Source organism: Amblyraja radiata, chromosome 4, assembly GCF_010909765.2.
Source record: "Amblyraja radiata isolate CabotCenter1 chromosome 4, sAmbRad1.1.pri, whole genome shotgun sequence".
NCBI classification, from domain to species: domain Eukaryota; kingdom Metazoa; phylum Chordata; class Chondrichthyes; order Rajiformes; family Rajidae; genus Amblyraja; species Amblyraja radiata.
Genome location: NC_045959.1, coordinates 2903385 through 2929107, shown reverse-complemented (window position 1 = coordinate 2929107; position 25723 = coordinate 2903385). Strand labels below are relative to the sequence as shown.

The window sequence follows — 25723 nt, the reverse complement described above, 5'->3', positions numbered from 1 at the left end:
TAGCTATGGGAGTCAGTGGGTTTGTAGTAGATGTTGGTCAGTGGTTTGTTACCTGCGATGGAGGTAGTGAGGTCTAGAAATGGTAAGGAGATGTCGGAAATGGTCCAAGTAAATTTGAGTGCCGGATAGAAATTGGTGGTGAAATGGATGAAGTCAGTGAGTTCTGCATGGGTGGAGGAGGTAGCACCAATGCAGTCATCAATGTAGCGGAGGTAGAGTTCGGGGATAGGGCCATGGTAGCCTCGAAAAGGGATTGTTCGACGTACCCTACAAAGAGGCAGGCATAGCATGGATTTGGAGGAAATGGGAGGGGTCAAAGGAAAGGGGTCAAAGGTTGTTGAGAGAGTTAGTTTGTTCACTCTTAAGAAATCTTTATTTTCCCAGTAAACCTAGCAATTATAGACCTGCTAGTTTGACGTCAGTGGTGGGCAAATGAATGGATAGGATACTTAGAGATAATATATATAAGCATCTGGATAAGCAGGGTCTGATTAGGAACAGTCAACATGGATTTGTGCCTGGAAGGTCATGTTTGACTAATCTTCTTGAATTTTTTGAAGAGGTTACTCGGGAAATTGATGAGGGTAAAGCAGTGGATGTTGTCTATATGGACTTCAGTAAGGCCTTTGACAAGGTTCCTCATGGAAGGTTGGTTAAGAATGTTCAATTGTTGGGTATTAATGGTGCAGTAGCAAGATGGATTCTACAGTGGCTGAATGGGAGATGCCAGAGAGTAATGGTGGATGGCTGTTTGTCAGGGTGGAGGCCAGTGACTAGTGGGGTGCCACAGGGATCTGTGTTGGGTCCACTGTTGTTTGTCATGTACATCAATGATCTGGATGATGGTGTGGTAAATTGGATTAGTAAGTATGCAGATGATACTAAGATAGGTGGTGTTGTGGATAATGAAGTAGATTTTCAAAGTCTACAGAGAGATTTAGGCCATTTGGAAGAGTGGGCTGAAAGATGGCAGGTGGAATTTAATGCTGATAAGTGTGAGGTGCTACATCTTGGCAGGACAAATCAAAATAGGATGTACATGGTAAATGTTAGTGAATTGAGGAATGCAGTTGAACAGAGGGATCTAGGAATAACTGTGCACAGTTCCCTGAAGGTGGAATCTCTTGTAGATAGGGTGGTAAAGAAAGCTTTTGGTATGCTGGCCTTTATAAATCAGAGCATTGAGTATAATAATAATAATAATAAACTTTATTTCGGACTCAAGGTCCAGACAAGGGGCAACATTACATTAAAAATGCATTGCATATCAAATATCATAAATACATATAAAATCATGGTATATCACATAAAAACATCATAATTTATATATTTTTTAAACCCACAATACTTAAGTTAAAAATCCAGATTAAAAGATGATCAATGTCCTACAACGAGACAACGATACCAGTGTCTCCACAGCTGGGATTCGTAGCGTGTAGTGCTAACCCTTATGTTTGTCAAGGCCACAATAAGCACATTTTTAGAGTCATTTATCCTGCAAATGAATTTATACATGTGGTGTCTTAGGATAGCTTCTAAAGTACTGACTCCTGCAGCCACAAACATATTACTGGCACTACACCATCTAGGTTGCCTTAGCAGTGTTCTCATGGCATCGTTATAAGCCACCTTTAGTCTCTGCATACTTGTCTTTAAATAGTTCGACCACAGGTGCGCAGTGTAGAGGGGTGTGCAGTATGCTCTAAATAGCGACATCTTCACCACATTTGCACACGCACCAAATTTACGCAAGAGGATATTCGCCTGTACATACAGCATGCGTCGTTGCCTATAAATATCCTCATCCTCCCTGCACGGGAGACCCGACCTTTTCTTTGTCGGGTCTCCGTTGTCGTTGGGGCTGCAACGAGGAGCGGCCTCCAACAGGAAGACCGGGGGCTCTGGTGCCGACTACTCACCTCACCGTCGCGGAGCTGGCCGAGTCCAGAGCGGGTGGAGCGGTGGTGGAGCGCTGCTGCGGCCCGACCTCCGGAGGTTCGGTGGCTGCAACTGTGGGTCTGCGGACGGCAGCGCCGGGAGCCCGCGGGTCCCTGGAGGGAGACCGCTTTTCAGGGCTCCCGCAACGGCGACTTCTCCCGCCCGAGTTGCGGGGTTGAAGAGCTCCTGGAGCGGGGCCTTACACCATCGCCCCGCGCGGCTTGGAATGGCCGCGGGACTCTGCGAGCGCACGCCGGGGGCTCTAACATCAAGAACCCGGTGTGCGACCTTGCATCACCCGGCGTGGCTTTAATGGCCGCGGGACAATTCGCCATCGCCCGCCGGGGGCTTTGACTTTGACTCTGACATCGGGGGGGAGAGTGCAGTGGAGAGATAAGTTTTTTTGGCCTTCCATCACAGCAATGTGATGGATGTTTATGTAAATTATGTTGTGTCTTGGGTCTATTTGTTTGTAATGTATGGCTGCAGAAACGACATTCCGTTTGGACCTCAAGGGGTCCAAATGACAAATAAATTGTATTGTATCGTATCGTATCGTATCATCTGTCATTTGTTCTGTGATAATATGCCCTAGATATTTTATCTTATTACAGACACCAAGATTATTGTCAGACAATTTAAAATCAGGATATTTTAGGCATTTATCCTCTTTGGTTCTACAGATCATAACAGCACTCTTACTAGCATTACATTTAATGTCATGTTCCACACCATACACAGAATATATAGTAAGGAGCTGCTGGAGACCAGCGCTAGATGGACTAAAGACCACAAGATCATCTACATACATAATATGGTTCACTAAAATATTACCAATCACGCACCCAGTGTTACAGGCTTTCAATTGTTTAGACAGATCATCAATATATAGATTAAAAAGGACTGGGGACAAAATTCCCCCTTGTCTAACACCATTGCTAACCCCAAACAGAAGTTGGGATGTAATGTTAAAATTGTACAAGGCATTGGTGAGGCCAATTCTGGAGTATGGTGTACAATTTTGGTCGCCTAATTATAGGAAGGATGTCAACAAAATAGAGAGAGTACAGAGGAGATTTACTAGAATGTTGCCTGGGTTTCAGCAACCAAGTTACAGAGAAAGGTTGAACAAGTTAGGTCTTTATTCTTTGGAGCGCAGAAGGTTAAGGGGGGACTTGATAGAGGTCTTTAAAATGATGAGAGGGATAGACAGAGTTGACATGGATAAGCTTTTCCCACTGAGAGTAGGGAAGATTCAAACAAGAGGACATGACATGAGAATTAAGGGACAGAGGTTTAGGGGGAACTTCTTTACTCAGAGAGTGGTAGCTGTGTGGAATGAGCTTCCAGTGGAGGTGGTGGAGGCAGGTTCGATTTTATCATTTAAAAATAAATTGGATAGTTATATGGACGGGAAAGGAATGGAGAGTTATGGTCTGAGTGCAGGTAGATGGGACTAGGGGAGAATAAGTGTTCGGCACAGACTAGAAGGGCCGAGTTGGCCTGCTTCCATGCTGTAATTGTTATATGGTTATATGGTTATAAACACAAAAAGCTGGAGTAACTCAGCGGGTCAGGCAGCATCTCTGGAGAGAAGGAATGGATGACATTTCGTCATGAGACCCTTCTTCAGCTGGTTATGGATAAAGGGAAACGAGAGATAGAGACGTGTCTGTCCTGCTGAGTTACTCCAGCTTTATGTGTCTATCATTGGTTTAAACCAGCATTTGCAGTTCCAGCGTACATATTTATTTTCCCAGTCCTGTTCTGAAAATGCATGTACCTAATTGTTTAGATTATTACAGACAATCTACCTTTGGGAGCGTCACCAATGGACAGATTCTCCAAGGGAACATTAATGGGTGTCTCATCAACTAGCTGTGACATAAACAGAAATAGATAAATAATATTAAAGAGCAAATTGAATGATAGTTTTATATTCAGAGATCTGGAATAAAGGTAGCTGTAAGGTACAGTATATAATGTCTGTGTGACTCCCTGGTTGAATCATGAGGGGGGATCTTATAGAAACATATAAAATTATAAAAGGACTGGACAAGCTAGATGCAGGAAATATGTTCCCAATGTGGGGCGAGTCCAGAACCAGGAGCCAGTCTTAGAATAAAAGGGAGGTCATTTAAGGCTGAGGTGAGAAAAATCTTTTTCACCCAGAGAGTTATGAATTTATGGAATTCCCTACCACAGAGGGCAGTGGAGGCCAAAACACTGGATGGATTTAAGAGAGTGTTAGATAGAGCTCTAGGGGCTAGTGGAGTCAAGGGATATGGGGAGAAGGCAGGCACGGGTTATTGATAGGGGACGATCAGCCATGATCACAATGAATGGCGGTGCTGGCTCGAAGGGCCGAATGGCCTCCTCCTGCACCTATTTTCTATGTTTCTAAATGTGAATTCCTGGTCCACCATTGCTACAATGTTATATACTTGCCTTTGTTTCCAAATCTCTCCATGTTTTTGTATGTCCATGATCAAGAAATTAATTTGTTTCCGAACAGGACCGTTTTACCGACATGTTCCTTTGAAAAGTTGTCTACGTATCCCCAATCACAATCCCAATGGCATTTCCAAGTGGCACGTCCTAAAATGCTGCCAAATTAATTTCATTCAAACGAACACTACTTCGCTGTACAACCACAACATTGTGGCTGCAGCAGTTAAAACAGCTGAAAAGACAAGGAAAAAGGCAGGCGACGAAAAGCTTCACTAGGGGAGACTTCAGTGCTTTTGTGGAGAGGGGGTCCTGTGTGGCACTGGTCAAATGGTGACCAACAGCCTGACACAGCTGGCAGCGGAGGCTGCACAGTGAAACTTTTTAAGCAAGACTCTCTAAAACTAGGGGCAATGCAGGCAATCCGCTAAAGTCATCAACAGCCAGAAACTACCTCCGCCCATGACACGCCGACAGTCAAAAATAGGCTGTCAATTATTTTTTTTGAAAGATACAATGTATTCTGCTTCTGTCACCCTGCCGCGGAGCGAATGCACACAGTGCGTTGACAGAAGATATATTTTCTTTAAGCCAGTAAAGCGTCCGTTATTCCACCGGTTTGTGTCATCATGCATCGTGCAAATACTAGTTGTCAAAGATCATAGAGCGGGTTGGTGTGTTCTTCCTCCCCTCGCCAGCACCAGCGGCCAGTGACTAGTTTTCATCTGCTGTCAATCAAGCTCCGCTCCGGAAGGCGGAACGTGGTTGTTTCGCCCGGGTCCCGTTCGAATTTGGAACGCAGGTAAGCAATGGTCTCAGCAGGTGAGCAGTGGTCTCAGCAGGTGAGCAGTGGTCTCAGCAGGTGAGCAGTGGTCTCCGCAGGTGAGCAGTGGTCTCAGCAGGTGAGCAGTGGTCTCAGCAGGTGAGCAGTGGTCTCCGCAGGTGAGCAGTGGTCTCCGCAGGTGAGCAGTGGTCTCAGCAGGTGAGCAGTGGTCTCAGCAGGTGAGCAGTGGTCTCCGCAGGTGAGCAGTGGTCTCCGCAGGTGAGCAGTGGTCTCCGCAGGTGAGCAGTGGTCTCCGCAGGTGAGCAGTGGTCTCCGCAGGTGAGCAGTGGTCTCCGCAGGTGAGCAGTGGTCTCCGCAGGTGAGCAGTGGTCTCAGCAGGTGAGCAGTGGTCTCAGCAGGTGAGCAGTGGTCTCAGCAGGTGAGCAGTGGTCTCAGCAGGTGAGCAGTGGTCTCAGCAGGTGAGCAGTGGTCTCAGCAGGTGAGCAGTGGTCTCCGCAGGTGAGCAGTGGTCTCCGCAGGTGAGCAGTGGTCTCAGCAGGTGAGCAGTGGTCTCCGCAGGTGAGCAGTGGTCTCCGCAGGTGAGCAGTGGTCTCCGCAGGTGAGCAGTGGTCTCAGCAGGTGAGGAGTGGTCTCAGCAGGTGAGGAGTGGTCTCAGCAGGTGAGCAGTGGTCTCAGCAGGTGAGCAGTGGTCTCCGCAGGTGAACAGTGGTCTCCGCAGGTGAGCAGTGGTCTCCGCAGGTGAGCAGTGGTCTCCGCAGGTGAGGAATGGTCTTTGCAGGTGAGGAATGGTCTTTGCAGGTGAGCAAGGGTCTTCGCAGGTGAGGAATGGTCTCCGCAGGTGTGCAAGGGTCTCCGCAGTTGTGCAAGGGTCTCCGCAGGTGAGTGCGGGGCAGCGACCGGGACCGCGCAGTAAGTAACAGGATGCACCTGTTACTTGGTGCAATGAGTGTGGAGGCACCTCCTTAAGCTTTGGGTGTCTGTCTGGAAGCTTCCCATTCATTCTGATGTGTAACCAGAAATCAAAGTTGCAGAGAAACGATGCGGCTTTGCGACGAGACGGGGTTTAGGGGGTCTCATTTCCCACAAACATAGAAAAATAGGTGCAGGAGTTGGCCATTCGGCTCTTCGATCCAGCACCGATAATTCAATATCATCCTCATTGCAGCTCACACTGCCACCCAGCTTTATGACATCTGCAAACTTGGAGATGTCACATTTAATTCCCTTCTTAGTATTGTAAATAACTGGGGTACCAGCACCGAGCCTTGCTTAAGTCAATATCTGCCATTCTGAAAAGGACTGGTTAATTCCTACTCTTTGTTTCCTGTCTTCCAACCAGTTCTCTATCCATGTCAATAACCTACCCCCAATACCATGTGCTCTAATTTTGAACACTAATCTCTTGTGTGGGATCTTGTCAAAGGCTTTTTGAAGGTCCAGATATACCACATCCAGTGACTCTCCCTTATCCATTCCACTTGTTATATCCTCAAAAAAATCCAGAAGATTAGTCTGCGATCCCTGCAGATTAACACTATCCTACACACACTAGGGACAATTTTTACATTTACCAAGCCAATTAACCTACAAACCTGTACATCTTTGAAATGTGGGATACTTACACATATTATCTCTTGTGCTGCTCAATAAACAGAGGTGGCTTGAGTACTTGAAGGAAAGTATAATGTTTTTTTATTTTTCATTTTCCCTGAAACCTTTCTCCGTTGCTTGCAGCATCTTCATGTTCGCTTCTGGTGACGTACAGTATACACAAAATACCGAGTTACCTTTGCACATCAACATTTCCATCCTATCACCTATCAGAGAAGGTTTAGAATTGTTCCATGTGGAATTAAGGCATAGGCATAGCTGGGGCCCGAGGCTGCAGCTTTAATGTAGGAAATAAGAAGTATCAAAAGAGAAGTTTACGTTTTAGAGATACAGTGCAGAAACATGCCCTTCGGCCTACCGAGTCCATGCCAACTTGTGATCCCCGCACGCTAGCACTATCCTACACACACACTGTGGATAATTTACAATTTTTCCAAGCCAATTAACTTACCAGTAGGTCTTTGGAGTGTGGGAGAAAACCGGAGATCACGGTGAAAATCCATGCAGGTCACGGGGAGAATGTACAAACTCTGTCCAGACATCACCTGTAGTCAGGATCGAACCCAGGTCTCTGGAGCTGTAAAGCAACAACGCCACTGTGACGTCCTAGTTCAGAGCAAGAACATTCATTCCTCTCATTATCTTAAACACTTCTATAAAATCACCCCTCATCTTCCTGCTTTCCAAGGAAGAAATCCTAGCCTGCTCAACCTCTCTATAGCTCAGGCACTCAAATCCAGGCAACATCCTTATACATTCTCTCTGCAACCTATCCAGCTTAACAATAGCTTTCCAATAACAGGGTGACCAAATCTGAACACAACACTCTAAATGTGGCCTCACAACTGTAAAATGTGGTCTTGCACAACTAAAATGTTACAGTTGAGCAAGAACATGCACAACTCTGACTTATGAAGGCCAATGTGCCGAAAACCTTCTTGACCACCCTGTCTAATTGTGATGTAAAGGAACTATTTAGCATTAATCCTAGATCACTCAACTCTACAACACTCCCTAGAGCCCTGCCATACATTGTGTAGCTCCTGCCTGGACTGACTTGTCAAAATGCAACATCTCGCACTTATCTGTATTAAACTCCATTAACCATACTTCAACCCACCTTCCCAAACGATCAAGCTCCTATTGCAATTTTTGACATACATCTTCGCTATCTACTACAATACACCCACTTTAATGTGATTCTACAATAATGCCCACTTTAGCGTCATATTGCAGAAAGAAACAGGGACTTTCATGATGTGTATGTAGTTGGACATCCATCATGAAGATGGGCCTGAGGCGTCTAGGGGATTGGATGCTGTCAAAACAGTGGAGAGGCTTTGACATATTTCGGATGTAAGGGGGACGAGACTGCTTAAGGGGAGATCTCCTGATCTGATGAGATGTGACAGTGCGAGAGACAGTGAACTAGTGTTTGTTGGGGCAATGGTTTAGGGGTAGGTATAGAAACATAGAAATTAGGTGCAGGAGTAGGCCATTCGGCCCTTCGAGCCTGCACCGCCATTCAATATGATCATGGCTGATCATCCAACTCAGTATCCTGTACCTGCCTTCACTCCATACCCCCTGATCCCTTTAGCCACAAGGGCCACATCTAACTCCCTCTTAAATATAGCCAATGAACTGGCCTCAACTGCCTTCTGTGGCAGAGAATTCCAGAGATTCACCACTCTCTGTGTGAAAAATGTTTTTCTCATCTCGGTCCTAAAAGACTTCCCTCTTATCCTTAAACTGTGACCCCTTGTTCTGGACTTTCCCAACATCGGGAATAATCTTACTGCATCTAGCCTGTCCAACCCCTTAAGAATTTTGTAAGTTTCTATAAGATCCCCCCTCAATCTTCTAAATTCTAGCGAGTACAAGCCGAGTCTATCCAGTCTTTCTTCATATGAAAGTTCTGACATCCCAGGAATCAGTCCGGTGAACCTTCTCTGTACTCCCTCTATGGCAAGAATGTCTTTCCTCAGTTTCCTCAGTATGATGAGGCGAACAAGAACTGCCATCTTGTCTCTGGTCTTGGATTTGTGGGTTTGATGCCTAGTTTAAGATTGGTACAAAATGAGTGGAGTGCTGTGCTTTTGGATGAGGTGAAGTTGGATGGGTTAAGGGGAGTGGAGAGATTGAGGCATCTTCTTAATAATAATATAATAATAATTTGTTTATAGGGACAGTGCATATTAATGAACATTTGCATGTAAATATGCGAGATTGTAGCCAATCAGTAGCTAATTTCCGTCTCTAGTCCCAGGCAAAGGTAGGTGAAGTGTCTTGCCCAAGGACACAACGACAGTACACACTCCAAGCAGGATTCGAACCGGCCACCTTCATGTTGCCAGCCGAACACTTAGCCCATTTTGCCATCTGTTGTCCTTCCACACTTTCCTACAGTAACCGCATGAGCTGAAAATCCTGCACTTTCATCTTTTCCTTCCCCATCATCAAAGGATCCAAATCGTCTTTCTTGGTAAAACTGCATTTCTTTCAGTCTAGTGTAATCCATGCTCATCGTGTGGTGTCCTCTGCTTTGGGGAAACCAGATATAGCTGAGTGATAGCTTTGCAGAGCTCCTGTTCTTCACCTTCAGTGACCTTCCAATCCTCACTGCTTTCATTCATCATCTGTAACCTTCTGCACTGTTATAATGAGGCCCAATACAGGTTTTGCATAATATTTTCCAAATGGGAAAGGTTGCACTATTCTGGATTCAATCCCAACTTTTACAAATTGAGTTAACTTGTTTTCTCTCTCTGTAACAGACGGAAGCAGTTCTAATGTAAATCATTGAGACTTGGGTTTTCATTTGTACAGTCTGACCTGCTGAGTGTGTCCCACAGCCCTGCTATTGCCAATACAAAACACAAGTAACGCAAGTGCCCCCTCTAACTGCCCTCTTTAGCCCCTTTAACATGGCCTTGCCCTATTAGAGATATTCAATTTCTCCAATTCGTCCCTTTTGCTCCTCCTCTGCTCTTAAAACTATTCTTTTTTTTTGTTTATTTATTTTTCTAAAGGGGTCTCCGAAACCTTAACTGTTTGTCTTTCCACAAATGATGCTTGGCCTGTGGATTCTTTCCAATGTTTTGTGTAAAAATTCCAGCACTCTAGCTGTTGCCTAAAAGAATAAAGTTCACCTTTATTTTTGCAGCTTAATGGATTTTCACCATCTTGCTGCTTTTACAACTATTCACTTATCTCAATCTTAGAGCATTGTGTTAATTAGTGTCTAGCTCTGCTCAGTGGTAAAACAGTAAATATAAGAACATTAGACCTTGCAATCTATAAACATGAGCAATGTCATCATTTTATTACATTAGAATAAAGGGGAGGTCATTTAAGACTGAGGTGGGAAAAAACCTTTTCACCCAGAGAGTTGTGAATTTATGGAATTCCCTGCCACAGAGGGCAGTGGAGGCCAAGTCACTGGATGGATTTAAGAGAGAGTTAGATAGAGCTCTATGGGCTAGTGGAGTCAAGGGATATGGGGAGAAGGCAGGCACGGGTTATTGATAGGGGACGATCAGCCATGATCACAATAAATGGCGGTGCTGGCTCGAAGGGCTGAATGGCCTCCTCCTGCACCTATTTTCTATGTTTCTATGTTTCTATTAGTAATTTATTTGATCTAAATATTTACCAGCATGGAAAAATACTGCAGATAAGCATTGTGGGAGAAGAAATGTGAAAGATTACTGGTAAATGATTGAAGAACACTTATTGGAGACACAAGAAACTGTAGGTGCTAAAATCTTGTTCAAAATACAAAATGCTGGAGGAACTCGACAGGTCAGGCAGGGTTTAGGGTGGGAATTGATAGACCACATTTTGGTTTGGGACCCCTCTTTAGGCTCTTATATCAGTACATAATCTGCCCCTGTGATGGAGATGGGATATCGAGAAAGGGGAGAGAGGTATCTGAGATGATCCAAGTGAATTTGAGGGCAGGGTGACTGTTATTTGTAAAGTTGTTGAAATCAAAGAGTTCGACATGGGTGTAGGAGATAGCTCCAATGTAGTAGTTGAGATAGTGGATGAAATTATGCCTCGGTCCCACTTAGGAAACCTGAACGGAAACCTCTGGAGACTTTGCGCCCCACCCAAGGTTTCCGTGCAGTTCCTGGAGGTTTTTGTCAGTCTCCCTACCTGCTTCCACTACCTTCAACCTCCGGCAAGTATTCAAGGTAACCAACAAAAAGACTGGCACAGCTGAGGCCCATGCGAGTGCCCATGGCCACACCTGTGACTTGAAGAAAGTGAGGAGTCAGAAGAGAAATTGTTAAGGGTGAGGACAACTTTCACCAGGTGGAGGAGAGTGTTATTTGAGGGGAACTAGCTAGTTGAGAAGAACACATTGTTTGGCTTGCCAGAAACAATGACTGAATTCTTTAATGTATACATTGAGAATTTTAATGAAAGTTTAGAAAGAATGGCAGCATTTTTTATAATGTTATCACTTTATAAGGGAATCGTACTCTGACCCATTCTTATTTCCTAGTGGCACAATTCTGATTCTCTATCCTCAATGACGGGAGGAACCAGCATCTGATTGCCAAAGAGTAGACTGAAGTATTTGTGACCATGTTCAGCAAGAAACATAGAAACATAGAAAATAGGTGCAGGAGTAGGCCATTCGGCCCTTCGAGCCTGCACCGCCATTAAATATGATCATGGCTGATCATTCAACTCAGTATCCTGTACCTGCCTTCTCTCCATACCCCCTGATCCCTTTAGCCACAAGGACCACATCTAACTCCCTCTTAAATATAGCCAATGAACTGGCCTCAACTACCTTCTGATGCAGAGAATTCCAGAGATTCACCACTCTCTGTGTGAAGAAAGTTTTCCTCATCTCGGTCCTAAAAGATTTCCCCCTTATCCTTAAACTGTGACCCCTTGTTCTGGAGGTTGGGACTGTTAGTGGAGATGTCTTGAGGTCAATCCCTGTATTGTGGTCATGGTGGTGGTGGACATCCTAAGGCATATGAAGATAGATAAATCTCCTAGGCCTGATCAGATATATCCAAGGACACTGAGAAGCTAGAAAAGAACTTGCAAGAACCCTGTCTGAGATATACAAATCATCATTTGAAATGGGCGAGGTGTGTAGGAAGGAACTGCAGATGCTGGTTTACACCGAAGATAGACCCAAAAAGCTGGAGTAACTCAGTGAGTCTGAGAAAATCGTTGGTGAATCTGCCAGAGATGCTGCCTGACCTGTTGAGTTACTCCAGCTTTTGGTGATTCGTCCATTGGTGTTTGTGGTGTATATTGGCGATTTGGATGGGACTGTACAAGGCATACAGATCTACAGATGACACTAAAGTGGGTGGTATCGTAAATAATGAAGATGGTTATCAAAAATTACAGCTGGATCTTGATCTGCAGGTCATGTCAGCTGTGAGTGCTCGAGCAAATGAATTGCCAAATTGATAAAAAATAATTGAAATAGATTTTGTGTCTATAAATGGAAACCAGCGAGAGAATAGGGTCCCTCAGAAACAAAAGTGGTTGTCTATCCGTGGTGCTACAAGAGATGGGCAAGGTCCTAAATATTTTTCTTATTTTGCTTTAACTGTGGAGAAAGACATAAAGCCAAGGAAATGGGAAAGTTAATGGTGATGTCTTGAGGACTGTCCGTACCTGAGGTACCAGATCTAAAAAGTGTGAATGTAGATGAACCTCCCAAGCCTGATCAGGTAAACCCAGGGGCATTGTGGAATTCTGGACAATAACTTGCAGAAATATGGGTGAGGTGCTGGGAGACTGGAGGATGGCTAATGTCATGCCTCTATACAAGAAGGGCTACAAAGCAAAACCTAAGAACTGTAGATCAGCACGTCTAACATCTGCGCAGGAAGATTACATCCATTTGGAAAGACGGGGGCTGATTAGGGATCGTCAGCGTGGCTTTGTGTGCGGAAGACTATCTGATATTAATTTGATTGAGTTTTTTGAAGAAATAATCAAGAAGAATTACAATGGGATCTTGATCAGCTGGGCAAGAGGGCTGAAGAATGGGAAATTAAGTTTAATTCAGAAAGTGTGAGATGTTGCATTTTATGAAGTCAAACCAGGGCAGGACCTTCAGTAAACAGTCGGGCCCTGGGCAGTGTGTTAGAACAGAGAAATCTAGGAGGATTATTATATAGTTCCTTGAAAGTGGTGCTGCACGTGGATGGGGCAGTGACGAAGGCTTTTGGCAGATTAGCCTTCATTAGTCAGACTACTGAGTATAGAAGTTGGGATGTTATGTTGCCATTGTACAAGACGTTAGTGAGATCACAGATGGATTATTGTGTTCACTTCTGGTCACCCTAAGTGGCAAAGACAAAGGCACCCAAAGGCAAATAAGCCTATACGCTGGAAAGAGTGCAGAGAAGATTTACTAGGATGCTGCCAGAACTATACGGAGAGGTTGGGCATGTTAGGACTTTATATCTTGGAGCATAGGAGGCTGATGGATGCCCTTGTAGAAGTATAGAAAATAATGAGGGGAATGGATCGGGTGAAATAAGAGGGTTTTTTCTCCCCCGAGATAGGGGAATCAAGAACTAGAGGGCATGGGCTTAAGGTGAGAGGGAAAAGTTGGATGAGTTGGGTTGAGGGGACTATTTCCGTGATGTATAACTATGAGAACATTGTAATTTTTCTACTGATTTGCCTGTTGTCTGCTAAGGGCTCAAACAGCTGCTCCAAATTTAACAGTCACTTACACATAGGTTGGTTGCTGCATCCAAGGTTATTCCTTGTCGTTTAGCCCAGCTGCTTGTGCTTACTATTGCATTGGCCTGGAAGGCTGTCAACATACGTTATCCAGTGCGTTTGTATGCTGATGCAGCAGTTTTGAAAAGTTGGCAGCGTGCACAAACTATGAACAATAGTTGTGATTTATGCAACATTGCCAGGCATCGGATCAAAGTCCTGACTGACAGAGACTGGTAGTGGTAACCTTTGTACCATTTGAGTGGCTGACAATTAATAGACAATGAAGACAGACACAAAAGGCTGGAGTAACTCAGTGGGTTACGCAGCATCTCTGGAGAAAAATATAATTCGCAGACAACCTGAGGAAAGATCGCAACCTGAAGCGTCACCTATTCCTTTTCTCCAGAGATGCTGCCTGACCTGCTAAGTTACTCCAGCTTTTTGTATCTACCTTCGTTGTAAACCAGCTTCTGCAGTTCCTTCCTACAGTTAATATACACTGCTGGGTACAGTATGTATGTGGTGAAACTCTTCAATCCTTATGCGCTTTATTGATGCTTCCAACGCCTTTGATCGTGTTAATCATAGAAAGTTGTTTGTTAGATAGTCAAAGAGGGGTGCCTAAATACATTGTGAGAATTCTGGCTTAGACAATAGACAATAGGTTCAGGAGTAGGCCATTCGGCCCACCGCCATTCAATATGATCATGGCTGATCATCCCCAATCAGAACCCCGTTCCTGCCTCACTGGTATGCCCACCAGACTATGCAAGTAAAATGGTGCATAGGGTCTCAGCCCCATTTGGGGTTAGCAATGGTGTCAGACAAGGGGGGATTTTGTTCCCCAGTTCTTTTTAATCTTTATATTGATGTATGTACAAGCAAACATTCTCTTACGCAAGTTTAGTGCGTGTACAGATGGAGTGAAGGTGCCTCTGTTCAGAGCATATTGTACACCACTCTATACTGCACACCTGTGGTCAAACTACAGAAAAACAAGCTTACAGAGACTTAAAGTAGCTTATAATGATGCCATGAGAATATTACTTAAGAGACCTAGATGGTGTAGTGCAAGTGAAATGTTTGTGGCTGCAGGAGTCAATACTTTACAAACTGTTTTAAGAAATCTCATGTATAAATTTATTTGCTGGATTAATGACTGAAAATGAAATCATCTTGGCCTTGATTGGGGATGATCAGCCATGATCACAATGAATGGCGGTGCTGGCTCGAAGGGCCGAATGACCTCCTGCACCTGTTTTCTATGTTTCTATGTATCAGACTTATGATTTAGCACTACACGCTGTGGAGACATTGGTATAGATCTCATTGTAGGACATTGATTTTTTAATTAAATTCTTATCTTAAACCATGTATTGTGCTTTTGTATGCAATTTATTCTATGTAATGTCGTCTTTTATCTGGTCCTTGAGCCTGTAATAAAAAGTTAAGTTAATATCTGAACTTATTCTCACTGATTATTGGCTGCATTCCCCAAAGTTAACTGTGCATCAAGTTGAACTTCATTGCATTACAGTATCTGGGTCATGGGGACGTCTGGGATTTACAGCCACAAGTGTCTGCTATCACAGCTTCCTTGGTTGCATCTTATAGACGCTCTTGCTCCCGTTCCTCCACCTCCAGAAAATCTTGGTTGATTGAATTGATTGATTGAAGGATACAGCATGGAAACAGGCCCTGCGGCCCACAGAGTCCACGCTGACTATCGATGGCCCATTCACACGAGTCCATGTTATCTCACTTGCGTATCCATTCCTTGCACACTAGGTACAATTTACAGAAACCAAGTAATCTACAAACCCACATGTCTTCGAGATGCAAGGGGAAACCGGAGCACCCAGAGGATAGAGAACGTGCAAATGTGAACATACAGAACTGTGGTGAGGATTGAACCTGGGTCTCTGGTGCTGTGAGGCAGCACCTCTACCAGCTGCACCACTGTGCCGCTTGCAGTTCTTGCTCAATTCTCAGCTTCTTCTCGATCAGACTGTCGTTCAGCAACTGCTGACAGCTCTTGGCAATTTTATTTCCAACTAAATAGCCTGTCCCACTTTCACAACCTAATTCACGACCTTTTTTACTCGTGGACATTTTTCATCATGCTAGAAAAACACCCCGACCTACTTGATGCCACAAGCACCAACGACTAGCATCACGGCCTGCTACAACCTACCTACGACCTTGTGATGGCCATGCTGCGAGTATGATTCAAGGGCAAACTCGGCCGAGGTCGTGAAAGTGGGACAGGCCCTTAACTTGGCTTGTGGCTGCCTTACAGCGCTTGCAGCGCCAGAGATACGTGGCCGATCCTGACTATGTAGGTTAATTGGCTTGTTATATGTGTAAATTGTCCCTAGTGTGTGTAGGATAGTGTTATTGTGTGGGGATCGCTGGTAGGCACGGACCCGGTGGGCCAAAGGGCCTGTTTCCGCGCAGTATCTCTAAAACTAAACTCCATGCAATATTAACCACTTTCTGTGTTGTCAATCTAATAGTACCTTTAATGTTGGGAGTATAATCCTGCCTTTCAGCAGAAACCATAAAACTGGTGCCCTATCAAGATTAGAATGAATGAGGGCTGATTAATCACATGTTGCAATGTCTGCATTCGATTTTGGAGACTATTGAGTCTAGCTTTCCCTGTTCTGATCTGATTTGAATTTCAGCACTAATGACTAATTAAACCAACGTTGAGCTCTGCAGATTTTTTCCTTGCTTGAGAGTTATGATTTGTGTGGCTGGAGCATATGATGGGTGGAGCTTCAGGATTTACGGGCTTTTAAAACCAATCGAGTGGCAAGGTTGAATACATTACTCAGCATAACTCTTCTTGCTTTCAGAAGCAGCACTGCAGTCGGCTCACCAGAGTGATGGCATATCTACCAAAACTTTTCAAGTACATAGATGACAATCAAGAATCGTACGTAAAAGTAAGTGCCTGGTGTTTCTGCATTTTATCTGCTCACCACAAAGAGGTACATTTTGCTGTTTTTAGAGGCAATATTTTTCCATGCTGAGAGTATATGCAAAGGGTTTATTGTGCTAATCAATTGAACATCCAGTATGGTTTAATGTTTGGAGCACCCTTTTTATTTTGGGAAGCAGATTGCCATAAATAGAGGCATAATGGCAGTAATCTATTTAAAAATGTATTGGCACCCAAGCTCTATGCAACTTGCGCAACAAAGTTTTTTTTTAAATAGGGAGATCATACATGACGTCCTCTGAATGTATCAGAGAAAATGGGTGTATGATACTTATTAAAGAATTGGGTTTGTGAGAAGATTGACTTTAATGCTCGGCTCTGTTGATATGTCTAATGAGAAGGAATATGAAGCTAATCCTTAAAACAGTTTCTGTGCCTGAATCCATATTTTTGGATGTGATGAGTCAAACTCTTTAGGACTGAATTTGTGGAAATGTGTTACAATATAACTCGTGTGACAAGCATTTTTTAAAATATATTCTAGCTACGTTGTGTACCTACAGGCACATGTAGAGTTTGACATTTGAGAAATGATTATTTTAAAGTGGCAATATCTCTTTATTTGAATTTGGCTCTCCAAGCAGTGGAGACAAGTCCAGCTTGATGCTTCAAACAAAATATTTCCACATACCTAATAATAACATAATTGGGAATCATTGTGTACATCTCTTCTACATATATCGTCCTCATTCCTTTTAATTATATCTTTCTACACAACGTTGTATTTTGCTGACCATTCTACACTTAAAGCAATCAATCACGTCAAGACTGTTTAAGGAAGTGTCTAAAGTATCGAATGTAGCTGCTGATGGCTTCCTGTTCCATTGAGCACTTTTCTTTAAAACAAAACATATTGAGATCTCATTTGTTCCCAGTCGTGTTTCTGCAGAAAATGGCAAAACTATTGCGATGTTTCTAGCTCATTCTACAACCTGCCACTTAGTTCTAAATTACCCATTACTTTCTCTCTAAACTTATATCTGGGTGGGGAAATTCCAATTAGAAAATGATCACAAGACTGAGTTGGATTTTTGTTTGGTGGTTTCAGCTAGCAATTAATTAACCAAGTGCTTTGAAACTCATTCTTAATGAATAAATATTTTTCAATCCTTATACGGCTACTGTCTGTATAGAGTATAATAGGGGGGGGGGGGCGGGGTGGATGTTGGTGGGAATGGGGGCAAATGGATTACAGGGTTAGGAAATGAGGTGCAGTGATCTGTGACCACATAGATCTATGTCGTAGGAAGGTTGTATAGATAAAAGATCAGCCATGCTGAATGGAAGAGGAAACGTAAAGAACCAAACACCAGATTCCTGCTTCTATTTCTTATTCCAAAAGACTGAAAAGGCAAGGTTCTGGAGTCATCCTTGGTGATTGATGTATTTCATCTGTTCTGGTAATGTAGTGATTGGAGCAGGTCTCGGTAAACAAAATTTAGTACTAGTTGAAAACGTTGTTGTTTTTCATTTTGTAATGTATTTCACAAGTAGTAGCATCAATTTGTTTTATAATTGTTTAAGAAGGAACTGTAGATGCTGGAAAATCGAAGGTACACAAAAATGCTGGAGAAACTCAGCGGGTGCAGCAGCATCTATGGAGCGAAGGAAATGGGCAACGTTTTGGGCCGAAACGTTGCCTATTTCCTTCGCTCCATAGATGCTGCTGCACCCGCTGAGTTTCTCCAGCATTTTTGTGTACCTTTATTTCATAATTGTGTTTGTTTTATTTAGTGTTGTGAACATTTTTTTTAAGTTAATATCTGGTAATTAGTTATCCATGTATGTTGTACAGATTATCTATTTTAGATGCTTCTGGTTTTATTAAAAAGCAGCTCTAATCTCCGCTATCCAGATTCAGCCAGGCATGAGGTTACATTTTACATAGACACAATGCTGGAGTAACTCAGCGAATCAGGCAGCATCTCTGGAGAGAAGGAATGGGTGACATTTCCGTCAAGACCCTTGTTCAGAGACATCACCCATTCCTTCTCTCCAGAGCTGCTGCCTGTCCTTCTGAGTTACATCAGCATTTTGTGGCTATCTCTGGTTGAAACCAGCATCTGCAGTTCCTTCCTACACATGAGGTTTAATGCCACAGGTAGAAAAAAATGAACTTGTTTCTCTGTAAACTAAGTTGAAGAGTGATTAACTTTGTCTTTAATTTATGAAAGTAGCTCTAACATGTATTTATTTCTTCAGCGCCTTGCAGAATGGGTGGCAATACAGAGCGTATCCGGGTTGCCGGAGAAGAGAAGCGAAACCATAAAAATGGTGAAATTCGTTGGCAAAGAGATAGAAAAACTGGGTGGTTCAATAGAGCTGACTGACAATGGTCAGCAAAAGGTGAGAATGAATAGACCATGTGCTTTGCAATCTTCTGTCTTAGAAACATAGAAAATAGGTGCAGGAGTAGGCCATTCGGCCCTTCGAGCCTGCACCGCCATTCAATATGATCATGGCTGATCATCCAACTCAGTATCCTGTACCTGCCTTCTCTCCATACCCCCTGATCCCTTTAGCCACAAGGGCCACATCTAACTCCCTCTTAAATATAGCCAATGAACTGGCCTCAACTACCTTCTGTGGCAGAGAATTCCACAGATTCACCACTCTCTGTGTGAAAAATGTTTTTCTCATCTCGGTTCTAAAAGATTTCCCCCTTATCCTTAAACTGTGACCCCCTGTTCTGAACTTCCCCAACATCGGGAACAATCTTCCTGCATCTAGCCTGTCCAATTCCTTAAGAATTTTGTAAGTTTCTATAAGATCCCCCCTCAATCTTCTAAAGTCTTGTGAAGTTTCAGTTTTTCTTTAGTGTTGAATCTTGTGTTGTGGTGTCCCACATGCTGAGAGCCCTCTTGCGCCTGTTGGTGGTTTCACAGTTTATTTCACGTAATCAATAGCATGTATTAGTAATTGAGATGATACAATTCTCTCCACAACAAGTTTCACAGTTGGTCATTGATATGCTTTGAATTAGCTGCCAGATGGAACAGAGATTCCCTATCCTCCAATCCTATTGGCCACGCTTGGCTACGACGCATCCAAGAAAACCTTGTGCATCTACGGACATCTGGATGTCCAGCCTGCTGAGATTGAGGATGGATGGGATACTGACCCCTTCACTTTGGTGGAAAAAGATGGTAAGGTTCTTTGTTAATAATATTTATTGGAATTCCATGTCTGGCATAAGCTGGAAAATCATTTCATCAAATACATACTCTCATGTTTTTCCATCTCATCTTTGGTCCAAAACCTTGATTGAGTAGTGAAAACGTTTGAATATTTTGACAGATGAATGTCACACACAAATGAAGGGCGTTTAATGGAAAGCACCATGGCCGCATTTTAATTCCAAAAATGCTTTAAATAATTTTTTTTTAATACAGTCAAGTTTGTCTTTGAATGCCTCGCTCAAAGGTGAAAGATAAATAGTACTTCAGTGATTATAGGTGAGCTGTGGGCCTTAAGGATGTATCAATCAATATTTATTACATGTCATTTGAACCTCAGTGAGGCGCAAACGAAACTCCGTTTCCACAGCCATACAAACAAAGACAATTTCCTACAGACATACACACAATTCAATTTACAAACACATCCATCACAGTGAACCCACTGTGATGGAAGGCAAAGTCTTTTCTTTCCCCTGTTCTCCATTTCTCTCCCGATGTCGAAGCCCCAGGCAGGCGATGGTGAGTCCCATTTTAGGCCGCGCCGGGCGATGTACGGCCCCGCTCCCGGTCTAAATGTCACAAGGTTGGAGCCCCCGGCGGGCTCTGGAATGTCCCACGGCCATGAAGCCATGGGACAGTATGGGATGGTCTTGAGAAACAAACTAGCCGATATGAGGTGCTGATATGAGGTTAGGTCTCATCTGGGATATAAAATCCCGATAATATGTGGGTGAAAATTAACTGCTGTTTTGGACATAATTACAGTTTTTGTTTAAAATTGAATCATTTTTGCTCTATGGAAAACATGTCAAGAAAATTCCTCGATTGAGCAATGAGAGGGAACCTGACTGAAATTGTTCTCCAAAATGGACTGGCAGGACAGGAGGATTTGCTTTGTTTCTGCACTATGACAACATTTTCAATGATGGTCATTTTATGGAAAAGAATTCACAAGTTCATTTTTAAACCCGAGGTGAATCTATTTTAAGCATGATTCAGTCAATATTTTAATGGTGCCTCTGTGTGTAAATATAAGGGTGTGGTCTCATTTGATACTACAGATCCTACTCCCACCTACAGGAAGAGTTCTCCACAGTGTTGTTGCTTATAATTATTTATCGTACAACATTATTATCATCCATCTCATTGCTTGTTGGGGAGCCATGCTATGTCCAACTACTGTGCATTTGCCCTCAAAGCGGCAACAACACCTCAAATATATTTCATCAGTTGTAAAGAACTTTGGGATATCCCAATGAAATTTTTTTTCTATTAGAAACATAGAAAATAGGTGCAGGAGGAGGCCATTCGGCCTTTCGAGCCAGCACCGCCATTTATTGTGATCATGGCTGATTGTCCCCTATCAATAACCCGTGCCTGCCTTCTCCCCATTTCCCTTGACTCCACTAGCCCCTAGAGCTCTATCTAACTGTCTCTTAAATCCATCCAGTGACTTGGCCTCCACTGCCCTCTGTGGCAGGGAATTCCATAAATTCACAACTCTCTGGGTGAAAAACGTTTTTTTTCACCTCAGTCTTAAATGTCCTCCCCTTTATTCTAAGACTGTGGTCCCTGGTTTTGGACTCGTCCAACATTGGGAAATTTTTTCCTGCATCTAGCTTGGTCCAGTTCTTTTATAATTTTATATGTTTCTATAAGATCTCCCCCTCATCCTTCTAAACTCCAGTGAATACAAGTCTAGTCTTTTCAATCTTTCCTCATACGACAGTCCCGCCATCCCAGGGATCAATCTCGTGAACCTACGTTGCACTGCCTCAATCACAAGGATGTCCTTCCTCAAATTAGGAGACCAAAACAGTACACAATACTCCAGATGTGGTCTCACCAGAGCTGGAGTATTATATTCTGAGATTATGAATGCCATTGACACTGTGCTTGTAACTGAAACCAACTATATGGTTGATTATGGAGTTCCATAGTAAGTCTTTCTTTGAATCATTCGTGAGTTTTGTGAAAACAAGATTGCATCTTTCATGATTCAGTCCACATTACATTTATTGTTGCTGTCTCATTTATACAGAAATATCCTCTGCTTGCCTATTATCAATGAAGATCTTTCATCTTTGACCAAGGCATTCAAAGACAAAGATGGATTTACCCTCCCCATTTCTAGCTTGTTATATCATTACTGTGACCACATTCCTTCTGAGCCCTTCTCCCCAAAATCAGCTTGGAATAATTAGAAGTGAACATATGCCATGATTGACCTTTTATCCAGTCTTTACTGGTAAAGATTAAATCTGAACTCAAAGCTGTGGTGTTGTATTGTATTTATGACACAATTGCCTTAGACCAATGGTCTCCAAACTATGGCCAAACGTGGCGGGCTACATCCGGCCCGCCACGAGATTTTATCCGGCCCTCAGCAAGGTCTCGACACTTTCCGTGCGTCGGGCTGTTTAGCGGGTTCTGTGGCAGCGCAGCTTTAGAGATACAGTGCGGAAACAGGCCCTTCGGCCCATCGAAGCGATGCCCGTACGCACGAGTTGTGCTAGTGCGCACACACACTCGGGACAAATTCATTTAACTGGAGTGTGGGAGGAAACCAGAGCACCCGGAGAAAACCCACGCAGGTGCAAACTCCGTACAGACAGCACCCGTAGTCAGGATGGAACCCGGGTCTCTGGTGCTGTGAGGCTGCTCCTGTGTTGCAAAGGCAAGTTGTGTGGGGTGGTAACGTGGGGTGGGGAGTGGAGCGAGAGGGTGAGGTAGGTGTGTAGCAGTCTCCCGTGAACAGCTCTCTCTCTTTTTCTCTCCCCCCCCCCGGATGGGTGAGCATTATGCATGTGTGGGTCTTTGTTAATATGCCTGAGGTGTCATCACAGTGCGTGTGTGTGAGGGGGAGAGAGAGATAGAGAATGTGAGCGAGCCTGTGTGAGTGTTTGTGTGTGTGTCTGTTTGTGTGAATCTGTGTGTGTGTGTGTGTGTGTGTCGGTATGCGGGTCTATGTGTCTGTGTGTGTTTTGGTATGTGGGAGTCCACGTGTGCGTTTGTGTCGGTGTGTGTGTGTGTGTGGGTGACATTTCTTTATTTTTACCTGCGTCGTGCAAAAATGTGCCAAATATATAATGTGGCCCTCATGCTGAAAGGTTTGGGCCCCCTGCCTTAGACAGTTGTTTTGACATACTTCTCCCAGAGAAAATGTAATTTAATGCTGAAACTCCCCTTCTTGTAACATGTTTCAGAGTAGTCATGTCCTGTTTTTTTTGTACTAGCAATCAAAATGCTAAGGAAAATGCAGTATTTGCATTAGGACATTAAGGGCCACGTGAGGCGTTGTCATAGTGGATTGTGGTTAACTTAAAAAAAAAAATTTAGCTGAGGACGAGTTTTAAGGAAATGAGTAAAACTGATCCACAGAGTCTGTAAACCTGGTAATCCAACTTTACCCTCATTCCATTTCATCATCTGAGCCTTCATTACTTATGCTTCTACTTTACTGCATACAGTCTTCTGATTGCATTACTACACACTTTTCTATTTAGAAGAAATGTTCATGCTTCAAATAGTGGGGAAAAAATGATGGAGGAACTCAGCAAGCCAGGCAACATCGTTGAAGGGAAGTGGACAGAAGATGTTTTTGGTCAGGAGCCTTCTTCAGACTGGTTGTTTAAGAAAGAACTGTGGATGCTGGAAAAATCGAAGGTAGACAAAAATGTTGGAGAAACTCAGTGGGTGAGGCAGCATCTATGGAGCGCAGGAATAGGTGACGTTTCAGGTTGAGACGTCACCTATTCGGTGATGTATCGGTTGACGTTTGACGGTAGACGGTACACGGAAAGTATTGAGAGCTTGCTGAGGGCCGGATAAAATCTACCGATACACTCCTCCGCCTAGCGAAGCTGGTCCTTACCCTCAACAACTTTTCCTTTGACTCCCATTTCCTCCAAATCCAAGGCGTAGCTATGGGCACGTGCATGGGCCCCAGCTATGCCTCTTTGTAGGGTACCTCGAACAATCCCTGTTTGAGGCGTACCGTGGCACTATCCCCAAACTCTACCTCCGCTACATTAATGACTGCATTTGTGCTATCTCCTGCATCCATGCAGAACTCACTGACTTCATCCATTTCACCACTTACTTCCATCCGACACCCTTGTCCTCACCTTCCACCCTACCAGCCGTCAAATACAACAGATAATCCTCCAACATTTTCGCCAACTCCCACAGGATCTCACCACCGCCCACATCTTCCCATCTCCTCCCCTTTCAGCTTTCCACAGAGACCGCTCCCTCCGTAACGCCCTGGTCAATTCGTTCCTTCCTACCCAAACCACCCCATCCCCTGGTACTTTACCTTGCAACCGCAGGAAATTCTACACTTGTCGCTTTACCTCCCCCCTTGACTACATTCAAGGACCCAAGCAGTCTTTCCAGGTGAGGCAGAGGTTCACCTGCACCTCCTCCAACCTCATCTATTGCATCCGCTGCTGTAGGTGTCAGCTGCTCTACATCGGTGAGACCAAACGCAGGCTTGGCGATCGCTTCACCCAACACCTCCACAAAGTTTGCATTAACCAACCTGATCTCCCGGTGGCTCAGCACTTCAACTCCCCCTCCAATTCCGTTTCCGACCTTTCTGTCCTGGGCCTCCTTCGTGGCCAGAGTGAGTCCCACCGCAAATTGGAGGAGCAGCACCTCATATTTTGCTTGGGTAATTTACACCCCAGTGGTATGAACATTGACCTCCAATTTCAGGTAGTCCTTGCTTTCTCCCTCCTTCCCCTCCCCTTCCCAGCTCTCCCACAGCCCACTGTCTCCGCCTCTACCTTTCTTCTTCCCGCTCCCCCCCCCCACCCCCAACATCTGTCTGAAGAAGGATCTCGACCTGAAACGTCACCTATTCCTTCGCTCCATAGATGCTGCCTCACCCGCTGAGTTTCGCCAGCATTTTTGTCTACCTTCTTCAGCATGGTAGTGAGAACATTTGGGTGAGAAAATTATGTTGTCTGGCACATTGAGTTCCTCCAGCAGTTTTTCTTTCTTTTTTGCCCAAGATTACAGCATCTGCAGTCCCTTATATCTCCAAGCTTAGTTTTTCCTTTTCCCCACAAATGCTCCCTGAGTGTTTCCAGGAATTCCTGTTTTGTTGACATTTTAAGGATCATCTCCACTCTTTTTTAGATTCTACCAATATTTGACCCAACACGACAAGCATTCACCAATGAACTACATACTCCTAGCTGACTTCCATTGCATATGTATGCACTCTCTACTTGGACAAGTTTTTTTTTTAAATGGTTAGGAAACCATTAACATACAGAATTAAATGTAAACAATGATATGCATATCAAGTCATCAAGAATAATTTAGGGAGGTTTGTACTGTCTCAACATTCCTGAGGTTGGAGGCTCACATTGATCCAGGCAGGGTACATACAGCTGCAGTGTCAGTCAGAATTAACCCTGCAATATTTGTTGCAGGTCAAGGCTAAAGGAAATGTCACAATAGAGGATTATCAGAATGGTTTGCTGACTCGTTGGAATTACTCTGCCCTTTCTGTCTAGGAGGTAGTTCTGTGTTTGGACGAGCAATCAAAAAGGAATAGTTAAGATCTTAATTTTAACTAAATGAAACAATTGCCTTTCTGTCACTTTATCTTGAGTGACTCTTGGAGGGAAAGAGTTGCTGAGCTTGACCTTGAGTTAACAGTTTCCTTTTTAAAAGGTTTCAAGTCACTGCTTCAGCAAGCAGTGCAATTAAATCATTTATTTTATCTTGATATCTGATACTATCAATAGTGCGATAATGTCATTGCACAACATATTGTAAGAGTTAATGATTGCTTTTTACCTCTTTATTGTGTTTGTTGCTAACCTGTTTTGTCTCCGCTGAATTAACACTAAGAAATATTTTGCCGTGCTGGCAAAAATCATGATGCATTAATTTTGTACATTGCCCAAATTTAAAGGGCCAGTGGGACAATCAGAACTGCCTTTTGTGTATTCTTTAACAGAGGGGGTGGAACAAGGGTGCCTTCATTTAAAAGTATGTACTTTCCTGCCTGCCCAC

The 25723-nt window shown here is 43.7% G+C and overlaps 1 protein-coding gene across 3 annotated transcripts in view; it reads left to right on the top strand.

Annotated features, from left to right (window-relative positions):
* Positions 1-5075: 5075 nt before the first annotated feature.
* Positions 5076-25723, top strand: part of cndp2 (carnosine dipeptidase 2) — a 36088-nt gene continuing 15440 nt past the window's right edge. Inside the window, exons 1-4 of one of the 3 annotated variants that reach the window (XM_033018914.1) lie at positions 5076-5188; positions 16366-16455; positions 18714-18857; positions 19495-19657. In XM_033018914.1, the coding sequence (XP_032874805.1) occupies positions 16396-16455; positions 18714-18857; positions 19495-19657 (367 nt within the window). In that variant the 5' untranslated portion in view covers positions 5076-5188; positions 16366-16395. Of the gene's footprint in view, positions 5189-12384; positions 12445-16323; positions 16456-18713; positions 18858-19494; positions 19658-25723 lie in introns of those variants that run through there. The other 2 variants (XM_033018915.1, XR_004411625.1) reach the window with 2 other exon arrangements.